The sequence below is a fragment of the Ochotona curzoniae genome, unplaced genomic scaffold (genome assembly GCF_017591425.1).
Source record: "Ochotona curzoniae isolate NIBS_2020 unplaced genomic scaffold, NIBS_Ocur_1.0 contig_2688, whole genome shotgun sequence".
Lineage (NCBI taxonomy): Eukaryota > Metazoa > Chordata > Mammalia > Lagomorpha > Ochotonidae > Ochotona > Ochotona curzoniae.
The window spans coordinates 29107371-29129261 of record NW_024465553.1 but is presented as its reverse complement, the minus strand read 5'-3'; the positions used below and the strand labels follow the sequence as shown (position 1 = coordinate 29129261).

Sequence of the window (21891 nt, the reverse complement as noted above, 5' to 3'; positions counted from 1 at the left end):
TGGGCCATGAAATCCAGCCTGCTCCTGCACTGCTGCTTGGGGTCTGCCACTCCAACTCTGCTCGTGGTCAAAGACAAATGAGCAGGATGGACAATTCTTTGCCTTGGTTCTCCTCCTGATCTCCTGGTGAACTCCCCTGCCCACATGGTCGTTGGCAGAGCTCTGATGACTGACTGCCTACAGCTGTCCGCCACTACAGTATCTAGACACTGCAACACTGCTCTGTTGTCTCTGCTGCTTTCCCATGTTCATGGCTCTCCAGGTGCTCCTCTGCCATCAGCCTGTCCTCCCCTGTTTCCAGAACTCTCTCCTCTCTGCTTCACCCTAGCTAACTCTTCTGTCGGTTTAACCCTGTCCTCACACTACACTGCCCTCTTACTCAAGAAAAAAATATTTTAAATAACACAGGATAAATCTTGGTGCAACTTTAGGAAATAAAAGCAGTGAGTTCAACAGATGTGCAAGACAACAATGCAGTGTGTCCTCAGACATTTTATAATAATAAAATTACAAGTCACCCAGTGATTTAAATTAAGCAAGCCAACCCAAATGAACATACTTCATTTGTAACTGTCAATTAACGGAAAATGGAATTGTAAATAAGCACAAAGCAGAATTCCATTGTGTTTTTCAATCTCTCGCTTTTATTCTATCACGTCATGTATCAGTATAAACCTGGGACTACAGATAGGTTTTATATATAAAATAAGTGAATTAGAAAAAGAATAAAAACGGAAAGGACTCTTGGAAAACAGGCTTAAGAAGGCTTGTGAAGACACAACTGGATTCATTGAGAGTTATTTGATCATTTACTGATAGGCACTGCAAGCAGAGGAAGAAGTGACTATACCTGCAGCACATTAGCTCCTCCTTGTGATTCCATAGTGACTCCCCAGTGCTGGGAAACAGGCAGCCATGAGAGGGTGGTGTGGGCCAGAGCCAAGCTGAGCCATCAGGCAGATCAATGGAATTCACCACCTGGGCTTTCGTTGGCTCCTTCCTCCACCACCTCCACCAATTGTTAGGTGCTTAGCTGTAGCCTGATCCCTAACACACCTCAGGCAGGACCTTTAAGTAGGGAGGGAAGGAACAGGATGTGTACAAGGAATGCCCTGCAGGTTTCCTCTGCAGGAGACTCACTCCCAGGCTCCACAACTCCGAGAAACTGCAAAGGGAACATCTAAGGAAACAGCCACCAAAGCTCAACAGCCCAGATCCTGAGACACCCCTCCCCTGGACTTTTGTGAGTATGGCTGGAGGGCCCCACCCAGTTTCCAGTTCAACTTCTTTCCATGAGAGCAGACAGCAGGGGCATAAAGAGAAGAGTGGCCAGTTTCTCCAGTACAGATACAGGAAGAAGAGAAAATTATGTCTCTGCCTGTTGGTCCCAAGGGTGCTTTATTACTTTGCTGAGGGGTGACTCTGTCAGCAAGAAAGAACTTGAATTTGTCATGGTCCTTCCCATGCTACAGATTTGAGACACACTGGCTAATTTCCATGTGTCTGCCCCAAGACAGGGCTGGGGTCTCCTAGTGGAGCCAGTCCAATTCTTTGGCTGACAGTGTCATTGCTGAACTAGCTTTCACAACCTGTTCACAGAAAGTGGTTTTGAAAGAAATGAAGAGCAAGCTGGCAAGATTCTGAGGTTACAGGTAAGGTAAAATTGCAAAGCATGGGGATGGGGGTGGGAGGATGGGAGGACTGGAGAGCTGACCAACCATTCACCAGTCCTTTGGCGGTAAAAAGGATTCCCTCTTCTTAGCTCACGATCCTCAGAAAGGCTCAGCCTGCACAATTGCAGACTTGGCATCTAACAGCCTGGATACCCAGGCAGCTCCTGCAAATCTCTCCCAGGGTGTGGTAGTGTAATGGGTCCCAGACACGTAGAGCCTGCCTTCTCAGGACATGACAGTGCCATAGGAGAGACAAGATGCTCTTCTAGAAATAGCTGGATCTCCAAAGCTCTCTGAAAGCTTCACCTTGCATCCTGGGGTCAATGACTGAAAGCTTCCTCAGGTGCTAAAGACTCTTAGGAATGAACCCGGATGCTGGGCACACACCAGTTAGAGGACTTGCCTGTGCCCTTTCACTGTCTGTAGGCTCCACTGGAATGAGCACAGCGGACCTGAGCTGTCCTCCTCCTCCACCCCCACTCCTGTGGGCACTGCTAGTGAGCACACAGGTGCTTATGTGCCAGGAACCTTCTTGAGACCATCCTACAGGCCACTGCACTCGTGTTGGCTTCTGAGCCCTTCACCCCGCCTGAGAGCCTGGCATAAGTGCATGAGGACATCATTAACCAATGAATTGGGGAGCAGCACAAATCCCTGTCTCAAGGGTACATGGGAGAACTGGCCATGTATCAATTTCATTTTCTCATGGGGAAGTCTGCAGACCAGAATGGAATCTGTAAGTAACAGTATTACAGAGAGCCAAAGAGGTCACAGCAGACACAAGGGTGGGGTGTAAGGAGCAGAAGCCAAGCTTGGCAACAGCAGCTATCACTGTATCTGAGAAACCACGGCCAAAGACGGGGGTTTTTAAGCTCCCATTGGCATACAACAAACAGGGATCCATAGAGTCAGCCGACCACATCCTAGTGGGCAGGCAACACAAATCACCCAGTTACCTTAGATGGTGCACATTACAGATCATCCAAACCATTAAGTGGCACACAACATGGAGTATCCAATTGACTGAAGTTCAGACGACACTTTAAGCCAAGCAGCTGGCAAGCATGTCTACAGAAGCAGGTAGCTGTGGTTAGCTATGGTTGAAATTTAGCCAAGGAACCAAAATGAAGTCCTATCTGCCCACTGCTATGGGGCGCTACCCCCTGACTGCACCCCGTCTCATTAGTAGTGGCCATGTGAAGGTGTTAGAGCTGGGCTGAGTCCTTTTGGCTTCAGGGGTGGACAAGCAAGTTTAAAGTCACTCAATGTTAACGGAAATCGAGTGCCTGCCAGCTGGAGGAACTGAGCTGTGCAGATGTGGTTCATGTGATGAAAAGTGTAACTGGCTGACTCAGAGACTCCCAAAGCTTGCTTTGGTGTCCTGGTTTCCCAGCCACTGAAGTCACTGAGGTTGTCACTAATCTTACGGCTTAGATTATCTCTTGCTCTAAGAAAGTTGTTGTTTCAGGAAAATGCTTTTGTTTGTTTGCTTGTTTGAACTCAGTGTAAGAACTTAAAGTATTCAGGGAGGTACTTTGTGCCAACTTACAAAATAGATAAGTTTTATATTCAAGGCCAAAAATAATAGATTCAGGAATTTAACGATTTTGATAACAAAAGACAAGGTTATCTGAAAATCCTCCCAAGATAAACACTGTAAAATCCAAGAAACAATCAACGAAGTGTTTCTTTGTTTTTTTTTTTTTTTTTTTTTGGTTTTTGTTTTTTAATAGGGAGCCAAGCACTAGGAGAGAAAGGGGCACGCAGGGGGCTTAGAGAAGGGACTGCCTGGGGACAGCCACTAGGAATGGTCTGTGGATGCAGGTGGGTGAGGTGTCTCACGTCCCCCATTTGATCCACTTAATCCGCTTCATGGAAAAGTTAGAAAGTTGATGCACAGGCCCTGGCAACGAGGAAACTTGGACCTGAAAGACGCTATTCACAAACATTCTCTGGACTCTGGAGAAATGCAACCGCCCCCACCCCAGGGAGTGGCCAAGCAGGTGGGTGGGGTATTCCCCGGAGAAACACAGCTTCCTCCCCAGGCACCAAGCCTGGAAGGTGGGACAGATCCAAGCACACAGCTTGCTTGGCCCAGCCACTGAGGCAATAAGTTAACTTCAAAATAAAACAACTTAACAATGCCGTGATCCACGTGACCAGGGTCTATCCAAAACCTCTCCGGAGGGATGAGCCCCCACCTGAATATGCACTCATTGTCCAGAATTAAAATTGATATTAAAAAAAAATTAAAATTGACATGGAATAAGAAAGTTAGCTGAACTGCGTGTCATAAGCCATGAGACCTCACCCCAGGTAATTCCTAATCTACTAGTCTATTAGAACACCCTCTTTCCCAGGATGCTTTCTGTCATCCAGAACTTGGGGAAAAGTCTTCAAGTAATTATGTGTATCAAGCTCCAAAATGGAGTTATGTGCAAGTTCATGGTGCTCCTGGGGGACCTCATTATCTCTATGGGAGGTACTGGCATCTTGCTGTTCCGTTCCCACCCATGCTTAACTACTCCACTTCTTAATTATGCCCATACAGATGTATACTTACTTTCTCACCTTTTGAACAAACAATCAGTTTGTGCACCATACCCATGCCTGTGCCATGCTTCTCTAAGCAGAAAGCAAGGGCCTGAATAGGAATTAGACCCCATTACGTTATAAATTGTTACTGATGTAATGTCGGGGCTTTTAATTGATTGGGATGATACTCTGCCGGCTCTACCTTCAGACCAGAGACAGTCTCCCCAAGAAAAACCCTTGAACTTATCTGGACAATAAGATGCTGGACTTCATGCTTTGTAGATGCTTGCAATGAAAGAAGCTCAATGGAATTTGAACTGTGGTGATGCAACAAGGTGGAAGAATCCACCATGGGGGGTCGGGTTTTGGGGAGGGAAGGGGAGAGTCCCAGTACCTATAAAACTGTGTTACATAATGCAATGTAATCAATAAAAAAAAAAAGGAATTAGACCCCACTAACCCCAATACAAAACCCTACTCAGGAGACACACTCAGAAAGAGCAAAGAGCATACTAAGAACTCCTGGCACATCAGGTCATGGAGTGTGATTATATAGCCATTTGTGCTTTTATCTTAAAACATAGCAATGCATATAACAAAATAGAATGTAATTGTAGAGTAGTATATTTTCTCAGCACACTAACAGCTCCAGAATGAGCTGGAAAAGATGAAAACAACTTAAGAAGATTCATGGGAAAATGGAGGTAAAAAAAAAAGTCTTTGTTGTGAAATATTTTTGAGATCCAAAATAGATAACTTCAGACTTTTTTTTTAAGATCTCACATATGCCAGGGTCTCAAGATCTTTGCAGCAAAATGATCTTCTTTTAATTCAATTGTCCATGAACTTTTCAAAGTACCACTGAACTGACAACAAGTGCAAGCTCCCCCAGGCAATGGCAAGGTTCTCATTCTGACAGCCACGGGAAATGACAAGTCTCATAAGGAGAGAAATGGCTGGTCAGCTTTTGGACTCTCTGGCACCTGAATCTAAATGGCCCTGGCTAGGTAGAGGCCATCTGCTATAAGGTTTCCCCTTGAACAAGGATATTCATCTGCCTAACAAACAAACTAAAGGCCTTGCTGAGGACAGACGAATCCATCTCCATAATACAGATGGGGGATTGTTCACCACAAGGAGGAGAGTCTGACCTTGGCAGGTCCAGTCTGTGTAGCATCCCTCTGGCTTCCCCTGCATCCTGCTCCTTAACCTTTGGGAGTCTCCCAGGTACTTGGGGGTTCCACGGTTCTCCGTGGCTTTCCGTGCAGTTCTTTACCCAACTGTCCTGTCAATGCAGATAAGGGAAGGTTTGCTGTCAGATCATTTACTGAAAATACTGTCAAAGCTTTTGAGGGAGGAGGGTTGCTCAAAGCTGCCCCCGCCCCCGAAAGCTCCATGGGATCTCTGCAGTGCAAATCTGTGAGTTCACAGAAGACTTTGTCCTCTCCCCGCCGCCCCGGATCCTGCCAAGTCCTGCTCAACCTGGCCTGTTTCCTTAATGTGAGACCTGGGATTTGGGTTTTCTTCCTGGGTTCACTGTTTTTGTCAGTTTCCCACAGCTATTATAGCAAATAACCACAAGAGTTGTGACTTTGAACAACACATTGTACTATGTAGCAGTTGTAAAGCTAGCATGTTCTAAAATCAGGACATTGTTGAATCTGTTTTCCTTCTCTAGGTCCCATAAAAGAACTCATTTTTGTGCCTTTTCTGTTCCGGGCAGCTGGGCCGGTAGCATGGACACGGCGAGGGTCAAGGAATCAGACACCGACAGGAGACCAGTAGTGGTGGAAGAGGTCTCTCTCTGCCTCCCTTTATTCAGCCATATATACCTTTCCCCCAAGCCTCTAGCAGAACAATCAGATGCTAATGAGTCTGACAGACAAGGTGCCACTAGCCTCCAAGCCATTTCCTGCAGGAGCCAAGCTTAACAAATGCTAATCAACTCCTCAGCGCACAACACTTTTCCAGTTCCTAGAGGCCACCTACATTCTTTGGCTTGTGGCTTCTTCTCCCATCTAGGGCTCTCTCTCTCTCTCTCTCCCACCTGTACTTACTTCTTCACAGCTCCTTCTCGTACTGTAATACACTGTCATCTTCTCGGGAGAACCTTGTGATTATCCTGAGCCTGTCACATAACTCAAGCTGATCTCCGCATTCCTAAATCCTCAGCAAAGCCCCTTATACTGAAAAGCTGCTATAGCCAAGATTAGGACCTGTACAACTTCAGGGGTCATCATTGCACCTGCCACCCCATTCAGTGCAGTGGTGTGGGATTTGCAGGGGAGTCAGTGCACGGGGCCAATGTGAAGCACATCACCTCAGGGCGTGCTCGTTTCCTGTGACAGTCCCTTGCACCACATTCCCCCCTCACCCAGTGTGGCAGTGAGCTAGCAGGATGCTTGCACAAGTTACACTGGTAACACTTTGAAGTCATCATCCCTGTCGCAAGGACTTTGTCCACTTCTATTCACAAAATGCTCTGAAGAAGTGTGGACTGTGGCTAAAGGCATAGATGTATAATCTGAACACATGCTCCTAGTTTATAGGGTAAATTCTTTCTATTCTTGGTGTTACATTCCTAAAAAACAAAAGATCCAATACACTGATTTTATTTTAGACAAATGGATGATTTAGCAAATGACTTAGTCTCTTCTCTTCAAGGGCATTGTAACTAATATGAAAACAAAGATACAACAGGACATTAACTGTATATTAAAGGCATAAAACTCAGAGAAGTTATATTGAGAGTGTCTGGAAGTGACCTGAAAATTGACAGTTCAGGTTCAGGTACACAGCATAGATACACAAAGCTGGGATTGGAGCTGATATGAGGTTGTTCAGGACGTGGAAGTCTAGTGTGGGACAAACACTGGGTAGGAGTGAGGAGCAGTTGAAAGGAATGTTTTTAGGAACCAAATTCTCTCCTGAGGGCTTTCTTTGGAAAGGTGCTAGAATACAATCTTCACGCTTGGAAATTATGCTACTTTTTCATGTCTCACACTTCTGTTCCAACCCAGAACACTTTCTAAAAGAACTTCAAACATATCTTCCATTTGGGAGCAGAAAGTGACATCAACAGGAAGCAGCACCTGCCGAGGTTCATTCCACTGGTCTCTGAACTTTGCAGCTCTGAGCTACTTCTGCCGGGTCTGTGTCTCTCCAGGCCTAGTGCAATCATCCTTCCAGCTGCTGGTAATTCATTCATTTTCCTGAGTCGCAATCACGGATGCCTCAGAAAACAGGTGCAGCGGGCCCGAGTGATGCACACGTAAGGCACCCCCAAATGGGACGACCTTACCGTCCTTCCCCGACAGAGTAAGTCTCCCCAATGACCAACGAAGACGAGACTTGATGCAAAAGCAGGAGGCTTTATTCGATCACCAGCACGCTGGGGCTAGGGCCAGTCCCCACACAGGAGGCCAGGCACACCAGCCCCAATGCTTGGTTTAGCATTCTTTTTAAAGGCTAAAAACCACACTCAGAAGAGGGGGTCATAAAAGACCTTTGCCTTGCCATGCAATTAGGGTCTTTCCCACTGCCGCTCTCAATTCCTTATCGCACTTCTTCCTGAGATGCCTGTCCCAAGACTTTTTTTATGACCTAATCTGGATGCAGCCACAGGCGCTCCTTCTCTCTCTCTGGTTCCCAGGCTCTGTCTAAGTCATGAGATGTTTGTTCGGTTATCCATTGTCTTTTTCAGCGAGCAAAGTACAGAAGGCAAAAAAACAAATTAAATTCCTCTATCTTAAATTTTTCTTTTCATACACAGTGCATTTCCTTTTTTACATTTTTTTTTTGGAAATGAGTTTCTTAGGGAGAAAGAGATACAGAAATCTCATCTGCTTATTCACTGTGCAGATGGCCGGGAGCCAGGAACTCAGGAAAGCCTCCTACATGGGTGGGAGGGACCCAAGTACTGCTAGAGGCAGCTTGAATAACTCTTGAGTTTAATGACTTAGAAAAGGAGAAGTTTCACAAATAACTTGGACCTCACATCCTGGTTTAGGCTGTAAAAAGTCAGTGGGTCTCTGTAGGCAATTTGTCCCATGTCCTGTTTTTCATAGATATGTTGTTTTTTTTTTAGTTGATGACATTGCATTATGTGACACAGTTTTATAGGCACTGGGACTCCCCCCTTCCCTCCCCAAAACCCGCCCCCCCCCATGGTGGATTCCTCCACCTTGTTGCATTACCACAGTTCAAATTCCGTTGAGATTCTTTCATTGCAAGCATCTGCAAAGCATAGAGTCCAGCATCTTATTGTCCAGATAAGTTCAAGGGTTTCTTGGGGAAGACCATCTCTGGTCTAAAGGTAGAGCCGACAGAGTATCATCCCAATCAATTAAAAGCCCCGACATTACATCAGTAGCAATTTGTAACGTTACAGAATTAGTTGACATGGTATTGAGTAACCAATGTGTTAAAAGAGAAAAAGAAAAAAAGAATGCAAGTTCTGAAGTCACATCCTGTGACTTCTACATTGATATTTCAATTATTAGTTCATATACAACCGGGTTCTATACACCTTAAAATGGCTACAGATTACTATTCAGCTGTCTCATGTCTATTTTAATTTTAGTATTTAGCAGTTGATAGCGTTGAAGCATGATTTTGCTGAACCTGGCTGTTTTTCGGGTAGTCTAACTCTGTTTTGCATAGATATGTTACCTATTAGTTTGCACCTGTAACCCCTTGGTTTAGAGTGTTTCTGCTTTGTCATAGTGATCAGGGACTTGAAGCATTTTCGTGGGCCTTCAATCCCGCTTGCATTTGATTGGAGTATTTGTATTTGCTTTAAAATGATTGGAGTGTTTTTCGCGGGGGCGGGCTCTGCTGTAACAGCCAAACTGGCCTATAAAAGTCTGGCTTGTCCCTGGCTCGGGGTCTTGCTTCATCCACTGGTCCTGCATGTCTGTGTGACGAGCTCGATCCTGGCTAGCCAGCTCAATAAACTCTGCTTGCTGATTGCATCCACATCTGGTTCTTTGCTGCCTAAGGGTCGGACAATTTTGGACCCTAACAGTACATGAGCCATCATCTGGTGAATAATAGTCCATTGAAACTCCTGTCATCTTAAGCCAAAAGAAAGTTTTCCCCAAATTCCTCTTTTGCCCTTAGGTTACTTTCAGGTGCATTCAAAGTTGTCTCTCCTCCCAGACCCCTGATAAGGGTCATCTCTTTTGACTTTAGGGACATTTTCCTGGAAAAGTTAGCAATTGTGAGAACAGATTACTCCTCTCTCATGGGCAGGGTGAGCAGTGTTAGGGTCCAAAATTGCCCTTCCGTTGGATAGCAAAGAACCTGACGTGGATGCAATCAGCAAGCAGAGTTTATTCATCTGGCTAGTCAGGGTCAAGCTCCTCACATGGTCATGCAGGACCGGTAGATGAAGCAAGACCCGGAGCCAGGGACAAGCCAGATTTTTTTTAGGCCAGTTTGGCCATTACAGCAGAGCCCTCGCCCATGAAAAACACTCCAATCATTTTAAAGCAAATATGAAACACTCCAATCAATTACAGGCAAGCCTAGAGGCCTACAAAATGCCTCAAGTCCCTATTCATCATGACAACACAAAACTATTCTAAGCTAAGGGGTTCCAGATACAAAGCAATAGCTAACATATCTGTGAAATACAGACCATGGGGCTATTTATTTTTGCCCTTATCAGGGCCACTGAGCCTTACATCCTGAGCCTGGGTGCGGGGGACAATGGGCTACTTGCTCTTGCTCTTATCAGGGCCTGCAAAAGACCCACTGACCTTTGCAGCCTTAAGCCTGGGTGAAGGGTCCAAGTTAGCCTGAGTTATTAAGAAACTTCTCTTTTTACATGAAGCTGCTTCTGGCTTATTCAAACTACTTCTAGTAATTAGGCCTTTTAACATTTTGGTTGCCTCTAACAAGCAGCAGCCTCCAAAACTCTCACATCTGCTCTAGGAATTCTAGAGCCCTTTCTTTGAAATGAAGTGTACATAGAGAAAGAAAAGTTAACCTGCTCACGTCAAAATACAAGGGGGATTGGGGGACCACACACAACAGTGCACCTGTAGCAGGCCTCTCTGGAGTCCCAGGAGCACGCCTGTGTTCCCCAAGCACCTGCAGCTACCAGCAAATGCCCGACTGAATGGAAGAAACCATGGCCAAAAGCAGAGGGGAAAACGGCTGTGAAGGACGGTCCTGTGTGTGATGGGCTGGGTCTGTAGGAAGAACGCAAGGACGGCAGAGATAGGGCAAATCCAAGGTCAGGCTCCTCAGACACACAGCTGCCCTTGCTGGCTGATTGCTTTCCTGACGTTGGAGCAACGAGGCCTCAGCATGCCAAGCTCTTATTCATGCAGAAGCCTTTACCGTGCTTTATTAGATTGTGGCTAAGGAAAACATTACATTAGATACGCAGTTGTAAAATCATGGGGAACTTAGAGTGACACTCTGACCTCCCATTCTGCAGATAAGGAAAGCGAAGTTCAGACACAGGGTGGAAATGGAGTTTCCAGATGCTCCCCCAACATCCTTCCACCCATCTCTCCCTGCTGGGCCTCAGAGAGGAACGCAGATAAATGTCTGCCACTTGACAAGGCCTTTGTAGCCTGGATAACAGCATCCTCCGAACATTTCAGGTTACACTCAATGTGTCATTCTCTTTTCTAAGTACTTTAAGTTTCCAGCAATATTAAATGGGGGAGGGAGGGCAGGAATCCTATCTACCGAAATAATTCTGAAAATCGAGTAAATTAAACTTATAGAAAGAACTCTTGAACTCTCGGACATTTGCAAACTCGCAACACCGTTGAAGCTTCCAAACCTAAGTATGAAATGACTCCATGCATTCATTTTTGACTGCGAGGTTCATCTGTTCACCCAAATACACTAAATTCTTATCTGTATAATATGGACCTTCAACGTTTGCTGAGACTAATTTTTTTTTAAGATTTTTTTTAATTAATCAGATATACAGAGTCAGATATACAGAGATATACAGCAGAGAGATATACAGAGAAGAGGAGAGACAGAGAGGTAGACCTTCAGTCCATTGATTCATGCCCAAGCGGTCACAATGGCTGGAGTTGTGGCAACCTGAAGCCAGGAATCCGGAGCCTCTTCCAGTTTTCCCCCGCAGGTGCAGGGTCCCAAGGCTTTGGGCCATTCTCAACTGCCCTCCCAGGCCACAAGCAGGGAGCTGGATGGGAAGCGGGGCCACCAGAATTAGAACTGGCGTCCCTATGGGATCCCGGTGTGTGCTGTTAGAGGCAACCAAAATGTTAAAAGGCCTAATTACTAGAAGCAGTTTGAATAAGCCAGAAGCAGCTTCATGTAAAAAGAGAAGTTTCTTAATAACTCAGGCTAACTTGGACCCTTCACCCAGGCTTAAGGCTGCAAAGGTCAGTGGGTCTTTTGCAGGCCCTGATAAGAGCAAGAGCAAGTAGCCCATTGTCCCCCGCACCCAGGCTCAGGATGTAAGGCTCAGTGGCCCTGATAAGGGCAAAAATAAATAGCCCCATGGTCTGTATTTCACAGATATGTTAGCTATTGCTTTGTATCTGGAACCCCTTAGCTTAGAATAGTTTTGTGTTGTCATGATGAATAGGGACTTGAGGCATTTTGTGGGTCTCTAGGCTTGCCTGCAATTGATTGGAGTGGTTCATATTTGCTTTAAAATGATTGGAGTGTTTTTCGCGGGCGAGGGCTTTGCTGAAATGGCCAAACTGGCCTAAAAAAAATCTGGCTTGTCCCTGGCTCGGGGTGTTGCTTCATCTACTGGTCCTGCGTGTCCGTGTGAGGAGCTTGACCCTGGCTAGCCAGATGAATAAACTCTGCTTGCTGATTGCATCCACATCAGGTTCTTTGCTATCCAATGGAGGGGCAATTTTGGACCCTAACATGTGCAAGGTGAGGACTTTAGCCACTAGGCTACTGCGCCGGGATACTGAGACTATTGTTAACCTCACAACAAAAACAGTGATGTTATAGTCTCATTTATTTTACAACATTTACATGACAAATTTAATGTTAAGGTTTCCAAGAACTGAAACAAAATAATCTGCTATGGAATCAATCACCCTGCAAACTAGCAAGTTATGTTCACAAGCATACTGGGCACACCTTGGCAGGGTCACTGCACCTTAGCTGGAGTGTTGGGGCAGGCTGTGCCATCTGGACCTATGATTTCTTTTCTTTTCTTTTTTGCAAATGACTCAAACAGTTTTATTTTTGTCGAGGCTAGTTAGCTAGAAAAGCAGGGGGGGAATAATTCACTTATGGATTCACTTTCTTGCAAGCTGGGAGAGAATCAACCTCCCTTCCAATGGCCGAGGTTCCCTCACTGTGAAAATAATTCCAAAAGCAGTTTTTCTGATTTCTCCAGGTTTCTCCATGGAGAAGCACTGCTTGGCAGTCAGTGGACCCAGCAGCCTTGCCATCACTTTCAGAGAGTCCAAAATAACAACCCTAAGTACGCCATCTCCTATGGTCCTCTTATTTCTAGAGGCCTCTCGGCAGCACTGGATAGAATTAGATTCTTTCCTTTGCAGATCTGCATCAGATTGAGTGCACTGGAAATTATTGTGGAGTCTTTGATAGGAGAGCTATGAACAAGTTCAAAGCCCAAGCCTCAGTCCATGGCCACAAAAATAGGGGTTCTTTCGAAGTAAAATAAATGGCAGTTTTTCTGTCACATGATGCTGACCAAATTCACACCCAAATGTGTACAAGCCACACGTAAAGAGTTTTCCAGTCTTTGGAAAAACGGCAACAATATCATACAGCCGAACCCTGGAAGAAGTTGCTCTCAAAACATTACAATGAGATGGACCTGAAACAACAAAATTTTTGGCAAAATTTATCCTTGGCAAAATTTTAATTGGCCTTGATTTTTCCTGTGCAGTTGGTAATGTTGTGAAGAGTTCAGAGACGGCTATGAGCTTGTCAATTGCATGTTTCTTTTCCTTAATGTCAACAACATGATTGATGGCAACAACTGAGTGAGAGGCGAGCGGTGAGTTCCACTCACCCAGGTGTCCACGAGTCCTCGGAGGGATTTCAGGTCCAAAATCAGGTGCAGGTCCGAGTCTGTAAACACTGCCCCAGTGGAGTGTCGAGCTGTGGTTTCTGGGGAGATTTCTCTCACACAACGACTGCTGGTGCTGAAACCTTCTGATGACCTTGTCCATTAGAGATCCCTAAACAGGAGCTCAAGCAAGCCTCCAACTGCATCCACCGGTTCTCTCAGCTCCCTAACTCACCAGGTCCAATGTCATTTCAGTGCATTTACATACATTTACATACAAGCAGCCTGAACTCTGGTTCCACTCCTGTCTTCCGTGAGCCTCATGGCACAGGGGACCTGGCTCTCTGTCGGGCCAGCAGAGCCTACACAGAGCAGACTCATCATTCAACTCTCCCAGCTCTCTGAAAGTATAATATTAAAAAAATAAAATCAAATAAGGATCCCAAGCATTAGAAATGACATACCTGTGTCTCTCTCTGTCGAACCCACAGAGTGATGTCCTTGCAGGCCATGCAAGATCTCCACTTGGAGGAGCCAGAGACCAAAGAAGTGAATGGAATCCTGATGACCAAGATGATAAGTGATAACTGGGACAAAATCTGGAATTTCCAAGCCAAGCCTGATGACCTCCTCATTGCAACCTATGCAAAGGCAGGTAGGTCTGGAGGCCTGGCTGCGGGGCACAGCAGGCTGTTGCAGAGCAGAGGGGCAACAAATGAGTAGTTTAAGAGTAATATAAAGCACTGGGCTTCCCCAGGACTGGCCCCAGAAAAATGAAAAAGCAGACTTACTCATGAGCTTGCATCCCATGCCACACCCTAGAGAGAGAAACCGTGACCAGAATTCCAGATCACTAAAGGATTTAGTGAATTAGGAAGTGTTTTAGAACAGAGTCTGAGAAACAGCACAGAGGTTCTTAATAATAAATCTTGCTACCTGGCCACTTCCTGTTTTCATCTAAGGACTTCCTGTTTTCATCTATGATTCTGGCCCTCTTTGGTCTCACTCCCTTCGCAATCAGCATATGTTGCCTGAGCTCATGGAGCAAGCTTGTTAGAACACACAGTGGCTAATTCCTCTTTGTTCCCCCTTGCATCCATCCCATTTATTTGATCAAGCTACACCCTCAGCACAAAGTCCTGTGATAGGGCTTAGAAGAACAAAAGAACCTGCCTTGATCCAGCTCTCAGAGTCACAAAGAAATAAATGCATGAACAGGAGGTAGCAGTGTGCAGAGAAGGCACCCACCCATACTCAGAGGAGGAGGGACCCCTTACCTTGGGTGGCTTGCCGAGGTGACAAGTGAGCTGAATCCGTTCAACACTTGACAAATGTGAATTGAACCGATCACGTGTGCAATCAAGGAAACAGACTCAGCTTCATGAGAGTCCTGATGCTTCCAGGCACAACGTGGACCCAGGAGATCGTGGACATGATCCAGAATGACGGAGACGTGCAGAAGTGCCAGCGGGCCAACACCTTCGACCGGCACCCTTTCCTTGAGTGGACTCTGCCGCCACCCCTCAACTCCGGTGGGTGTGCTCCCCTGAACCCTGGGAGGGTCAGTGTTTACCAGAAGGCGAGTCATGTCTGCAGGCAGTCTTCTGGCGAATATTTCCAAATGGAACTGAGAGCTTGTAGGGGATTGAGATCAAAACAACTGGAGAAAAACATCTCCCACTTCCTTTCTTAAAACTTAGGATATGTTAGCATCAACACATTCCCAACTGTTGCTGAAGTGTTTGAAAGTCACTGTATTGCCCGGTAATGGCAGGGCTGAGTGCCCAGAGCCCACATTCATGGGCCAGTTGTGCTGCAGTGGGTTAAGCCACAGCCTGAAACCTCAGCTTCTTATAGCAGAGCTCCCGTTCAAAACCTGACAGCTCCAGTTCTCATGCAGCTCCCTGTTAATACACATGGAAAAACAAGTGCTTGGGCCCCTACCACCTATATGGGAAACCCAAAAGAGCCAGGATGGTCAGGCAATTTGTCCTTGGGGAGGAAAGAGATGTGCAAAACCATCGTTTAAAGCAAAGAACCAGTTATTTTGTCCGTCTAATTCTAGACATTTGGCAAGAAATAATGTTAAGTGCATGTAGCTAATACACAAACGTTTGAGTGCTGTGCCCTCATCTCCCAGGTCTGGATCTGGCTAACAAGATGCCTTCTCCCAGAACTCTGAAGACCCACCTGCCTGTTCAGATGCTACCACCTTCTTTTTGGAAAGAAAATTCAAAGGTAAGACGTGCCAGCTCTTCATACCCAGGTTTGATCAGTATGGGCAAAAAAATGACTTTTATTAGTTGAAAAGAAGCAACACATTGAAGGAGAAATAACCAGTAAAGGCACGGGACACATGATGGCATCACCGCACATTCCCACCCTCCTTTCTGGATCTACTTTTCCTTTGAAACATGATGTCTGGGTACACCTTAGATGTCTTCAGGAAAACCATTCTGACGAGCTGCCAACCAGGCCACTTTCAAACGATGCCAGTGAATCAAGCAGGTTCTTCCTGAAGAAGGTTGGTCTCAGAGCATAGAAGTTCGAGCAATAAGGACCAAGGTGTGACGTGAAGAGGTCTATTTGAGAAAATTCTGTTAGGAGGAAAGTGGAGCAAGATAGAAGGAGCATGGGAAGCCTAAGACCCTGCTGATGCTCTGATGCTTGGGAGGCAGGGGTGAGGAAGAAGGCTTGCAAACCTCGACTGCAGTGAGTGTCTATCAAGCTGATGGGAGCCCACGAGCCGAAGTCAGCTCTCAAAGAGCTCCACATCTCAGGGGCTGGGCTGGCGTTAGCTTCACTGCCAGGCACACTCAGTAGGCAAGAGCCATGCTCCGGAAATGTAGCAAAAAAAAAAAAAAAAACAATCCAGCAGTGTATTGCATAGTAACTGAGGTCATTTGTCCATTGCCAGAGATAGGAAGTGCCATGTTCATCAGGGTCACCATCAAGCCACCGTGTGAGTTCATGCCTACTTGGTATTCAAAGTATACCTCTTCCTTTGGGGATGAGAAATCTGATTTTGTCAGCGTGTAGAAAATTAGCCTACACTTAGAACAAGTTTCGTAAAGTTCCCGAGTACTATGATTTATCTATTTCCTCCACTTTCATTTTTTTTTTAAATTTGACATTTCCTAATTCAAATCCTATAAATACACGTAGATTGAAAAGGCTAGTGTTTCTTTTTGGTGTTTGACTCATCATGAGTGTTAAATTCAATGCGATATGGAGTGTCAGCCAAATAGCAAATCACAAACTTGTCAAGTATACTCAAGCAAAACAACTGAGTTCCTGTGAGAGCCAGACCAACACGTTTCTCCAGGTGGACATTGTAGTGGAAATTCACTTACCTGAGACTGCTGACAGAGTGAAATGATATTCTGCTTTTGTTCTTTAAAGATTCATCTGCTTATTTTGAAAGCAGAGTGATAGGAAAAGAAGAACAAACATGAAACGAGAGAGAAAGAGAGGGAGAGAGAGAGAGAGAGATCCGCTATCCACTGTTTCATTCCCCAAATGGTTCTATAGGGGCGTGGATCAGGCTGAAGCCAGGAGCCCAAGCTCCATCCAGGCCTCCCATGTGGGTGTCTTCTGTTTCGGGGCTGTCTTCTATGGCTGTCCGAATTAGCAGGACACTGGAAGGGAAAGGGAGCAGCCAGGACTCAGTATGGGATGCTGGTGTCCCAAATGGCAGCTTAGCCAGCTACCCCACAACACCTGCTCCATGAGTTCTTTCCAAAACTCCAAAAGAACAAATTATGGTTGAAGTCACAATATCCGTGACAATTTGTTACAGCAGCCATTGGAAACTGATACAGATGGGCCGAAGACTGGGAGCTTATTCAACATTGATCTCCACGCCACAAATACATTTGAATACGTTCCCTGTCTAACCCAGGACATCCTCATTTTCCAGTTGCCTAATCCTAGACAGAAATCAACACCATCGGCATTCAATATTACACAGAATGCATGTGCACAGTAATAAGAACTTGTAGTTATCATCTAAGTTTTAGTTTCCATGGTGCTTTCGTGAGAGATTCTGCAGAAAGAAAGAGGGCAGAAAACAAAATCTCACCATGACTTGGTTCCCCCAAGCAGCAATGGGGGTGAACACAGTTGTTCACAAGCTATGCAATCTATGGTATTTTGTTATAGCAATCTGAACGGAGTGAGACACTGGACATAAACTCCTTAACCCCTAAGAATATCACAGATTGGGTTATTGTGGCATCTGTACAAAAACCAGGATTCTTCTGAGAGGTGTTTTAATTGCTTATGCTAAGATCACAGCAATAAGTAATAACTATAAATCTGGACAAATCAGGAGACATGTCATCTCAGTCATAGAAAACACATACATGCTTAATTATTTAAGTGAAATAAGCCAAGATTCTACAAGAGACATTTTTTAAAAAACTGGTCCTTTATAATGAATATTTATTTATTTATTTATTTATTTATATTTTATTTAATGAGTATATATATTTATTGGTTTTATCTCTATGTATATATAAAACATTTCTGCTTTCCTCTTACTCTCCTTGTCGGCCAACTGCAGATTATTTATGTAGCTAGAAATGCTAAGGACTGTCTCGTGTCCTACTATCACTTCTCAAGGATGAATAAAATGGTGCCTGACCCTGGAACGTGGGAGGAATATGTTGAGACATTCAAAGCCGGGAAAGGTAAGTGAGAGAAGATTGTGGATTCCCATTTTCTCCTTCATCCTTTCGCCAATGCCCTCAGCAGGGACCGTCCCGGTAGATGGTTGGATTCGTCTAGGCTCTGCAGGGAAGGGGATGGGACACTCATCGTCCAGGGAGACTTTAACAAATGAGTATCGACAAGGCTATGGCAAGAGTGTGAGGAAACTGGTGAGGGCTAGTACAGCATTGTAGGGGAGCACCAGCCCCCTGGAGGGAGCACCAGCCCCCTGGAGCACGGCCCTTGACAGGAGCTGAGGCCTCAGATGAGAGGACAAGCCAACCACAGTAAGCTCACAGTGAGGGTTTCAGGGGAACAAGTCCCTCCAGGACCTCTTGCTAGCCAAGCTCAGCTAGGCGTGTGAGGTCAAGGAACTCACTGCCACAGTCTGTACAGGTCAGCTCACAGGACACCGAGCAGGATGAGGGTGGAGCACGTGGGATGAGATCACCAAAAGCTGCTCAGCAGAGCTGTCTTCCTCCCATTTACCTTACAGAGGAAAAACATGCCCAGAGAGCTGTCAGCTATGACAGAACTTCAAAAGCTGGTGAGAAAGCGGAATTAAAAGATACATTTATTTTGAAACCAATGACACCTTGAAATCCATGCGTTTTCTTAATAATGCGAATTTTCCAAGAACTTTTGAAGACCCCTCAAGTATATTTTTGGGTGAAAGACTTCTTTTCCAAATCAGCCCAAGAAATGATGATCAACAAATACTTTTTTTTTTTTTTTAAATCCTGGTTTCCTGCTTGAGTTTCTTTGTCTTTTGCTTGTGTTTATGAATCGTGCTCTCTCATGAGACCTTCAGACTCGTTTCATAGATTGCAAATTGACACTGATGTCCAATCTCTCTCCTTGCCCTCCTCAGTGCTGTGGGGCTCCTGGTATGACCACGTGAAGGGATGGTGGGATGCAAAAGACCAGCACCGCATTCTCTACCTCTTCTATGAGGACATGAAGGAGGTGAGGCCCTGTGGTCTCCATGAGACCCTCCCACATCCTCAGATGAAAGGCATCCATGGCGTGGACCTTCAGGGAAGGCCCCCTCCCTCTAGGACACCCAGTGCAATTCAGTTCATCCTATTGCTTTCTCAACCTTCTAAATTTTCTTTGTTTCTGTTCAAAATTGCGCCCCCCCCCACTAAAATTATTTTATCTCAGTAAATAGCATTTGCTTTATGGGTGAAGTAGGCTGTTGGACCTTAACGTTTATGAATCATGCTTCTTTACCAACAAATTGGTATCATTTTAATCTCATGAGACTATATTTGTAAAGTGTACATAGGGTGTCAAAATTTTTAACTACTCCTTCCCCTTCCATATCCCAAGCTCCCATAGCTAACAAATATTCAATCTGTATAATTTTGGGCAGGATTAGTCTCACGCATTGAGACAGAGGGCTGATTCCTTCCTTTCAGGTCATTGTATATGAGTAACATCCACACTTGACTTAATCCACTTAATAAACATTTCTGCAAGAAATATTGTCCACAGTCACAAAACTACCTGCCAGGCTACTACTGGCAATGATTAAAATCTAAACAAATACGAAGCCCCTTTCTCTTTCTGTGCCTCTTTGGTCAGAAAGAACCAAACAGCAAAAATTCACGTGTCCGAATCAACTTGAGGTGCCTTGTCTTTAACTTCTTGCTGGCCTGTGTTACATGGACGCTTTGTGCTATCTCTTATAGTCCAAATATGAGATTTATGCTGCACTTCAGCAACATCGGCTCCCTTCACACAGCCCGCGCTAGTCTTCCCCAGGCTTCCTATCAAGTCTCTAACTGGAAACTATGCATTCCTGCCAGTTACTACTGTTAGTTGGCTGATTAGCACTGCACTCAAGAACAGGGCAAAGTCCTGTGGGTAGCCCTCGGCTTTGTGTGGCCGCAGCCTCTGACCCAGTACGCACCCACTGCTCACTAGCAATCACTTGCAAAATATTTGTTGAATCTATTTAACTCCAGCACACCACCCCTAGATATTCTGTCCACATACAAAGTTCATAGTTCATGCAAAGCTCAAAACTGTTCTTGTGAAACTGCATACAGGACCCAAAGAGGGAAATTGAGAAAATATTGAAGTTCTTGGAGAAAGACATAGCAGAGGAAGTTCTGGATAAAATCATCTACCATACCTCCTTTGATGTTATGAAGCAAAATCCAATGGCCAACTACACAACTCTGCCCACCAGCATCATGGACCACTCCATCTCCCCTTTTATGAGGAAAGGTAGATACGGCTTCTGCTCTAAGATGCCCTGTGGAGGTATAAGGCCTTGGGGTCTGCTTGGGACTTGCAGGAATGTTTCACATCCCATGCTTCCTTCTTGCTCCCCTCTCTAGTGTGGGTGCTGGAGGTGAGTGATTCTTCCTCCCTGTGCTCCTGGAGCCATCACTCAGTCTTTGCTTTGTTTCAGGAATGCCTGGGGACTGGAAGAACTATTTCACTGTGGCTCAAAATGAAGAATTTGACAAGGATTACCAGAGGAAGATGGAAGGCAGCACCCTCACCTTCCGCACAGAGATCTGAGTGCCAGCGGGGACTCCACCCTGGACTTCGTGACTTGACCTGAACCATGTGACTGTTGGCATCAGGACACTTAAGTAAGGCCTCACTTCCACCGTGAGCAGCAAGGTGGCACTCAAAATACTGTGCCACTGTGATATTTCATCCAAATGTAATCAAGTCCAGAGTAGAACATTTTTAATTGTTAGTGATATTTCTCATAGATCTCTGCCACGTAATAGTGGACTCATCTATACCAACATTTATGAACTTGACCTAATTTCCTTTGCAATGCTCTAGACTACAGAGGTAAAAATCCATAAAGAGAGAAAAGTAAATAATCACCCACTTAGAATCATTTAGCTTTATAATGGTGTGAAAAAACCAACCCACACACGATTCACAGACTAATATTCAATAATTTCATGAGATACTCAGTACCTATTATAAAGTGGGCTTTTATTGTAAGATTTTGCCTTTCTTTAAATTAATGTGAGCACTTTAAGCATGTTAGATATAGGTGAGGATAAGCTATGATACTCAATACATTAGGTGTGTTGGGCGCATTTTTTATTTGCAATATTGGGTTTCTTGGCATATCACCTCATTAGAATCTGAGAAGCATCTTTAAAGAAGAGTGGAATTTCACCAGGAGAGAAGGTGAACAAGAGAAGCAAAGAGGATGAGAGTGAACACTAACTAGGGAGAATTCCCAAGGAAAATTGCTTTTCATTCTTTTTAAGATTTATTTATTTGAAAATTAAAGTGAGAGAGAGAGAGAGATCTTCCATCTTCTAATTGTCCCTCCAAATGGCTTCAATGACTAGGGTCGGGCCAGGCAAAAGCCTGGGGCCTGATTCTCCATGTATCTCCCACATGTTCCAGGAACCCAGGTACCTGGCCCCACCTTTTGCTGCTTTCCCAGGCATATCAGCAGGTAGGCAGATTAAAAGTGGAGCAATTGGGATTCAATGTGGCACCACAGTAGCTTATCCTGTTGTGCCAGAATTCTAGAGCTTGTTTTTTTATTTATTTATTTTTTTATTAACCAGCAAGCTCAGAAGACTACTGAACTCGTGGAGAAACTAGGATATGAGGTGCAGAGGCTAACATGAAGATCGTAGTTCGGTGAGCAGGTTTGACTTAGACAATCACTAGGCAATGCAGCACATGATAAGGAGCTCGGGGTGAACAAGAATGGCGGCCGCTCTAAGGCTCACACAGACTGCAAAACACAGAAGGATTTTATATGTCAGGCGGCTTAGAGATAAGTCAAATAAAACATCTACTACTTCACATACTTTAAGAGAAACTCGAGTTTCACATCTCTGGGCCGGGGGAAGGGGGGATCAATTTTTATACTTTTTAAGTAAAGGGTAACTAGAAAGACATCAGTAGCATTGCCAAATTGGTCAGCTACACAATCATGTTCCATTCTTTTTATTAAAATGTATCTTA

General features: G+C 45.0%; 1 protein-coding gene and 1 pseudogene across 2 annotated transcripts; one reads left to right on the top strand and one right to left on the bottom strand.

The window, feature by feature from the left end:
* Positions 1-1416: 1416 nt before the first annotated feature.
* Positions 1417-21177, top strand: LOC121153178 (sulfotransferase 1C1). Of its 2 annotated transcripts, none has more exons than XM_040975670.1 (8): positions 1417-1652; positions 13704-13867; positions 14616-14744; positions 15353-15450; positions 17777-17903; positions 18794-18888; positions 19977-20157; positions 20345-21177. In XM_040975670.1, exons 2-8 carry the CDS (start codon positions 13708-13710, stop codon positions 20455-20457), a joined length of 903 nt encoding a protein of 300 aa, XP_040831604.1. In that variant the 5' UTR covers positions 1417-1652; positions 13704-13707; the 3' UTR covers positions 20458-21177. The 2 variants fall into 2 exon arrangements, with proteins under 2 accessions (XP_040831604.1, XP_040831603.1); XM_040975669.1 differs by lacking the exon at positions 1417-1652 and adding an exon at positions 12012-12095.
* On the bottom strand, positions 12462-13536 carry LOC121153188 (annotated as a pseudogene).
* Positions 21178-21891: the final 714 nt, after the last annotated feature.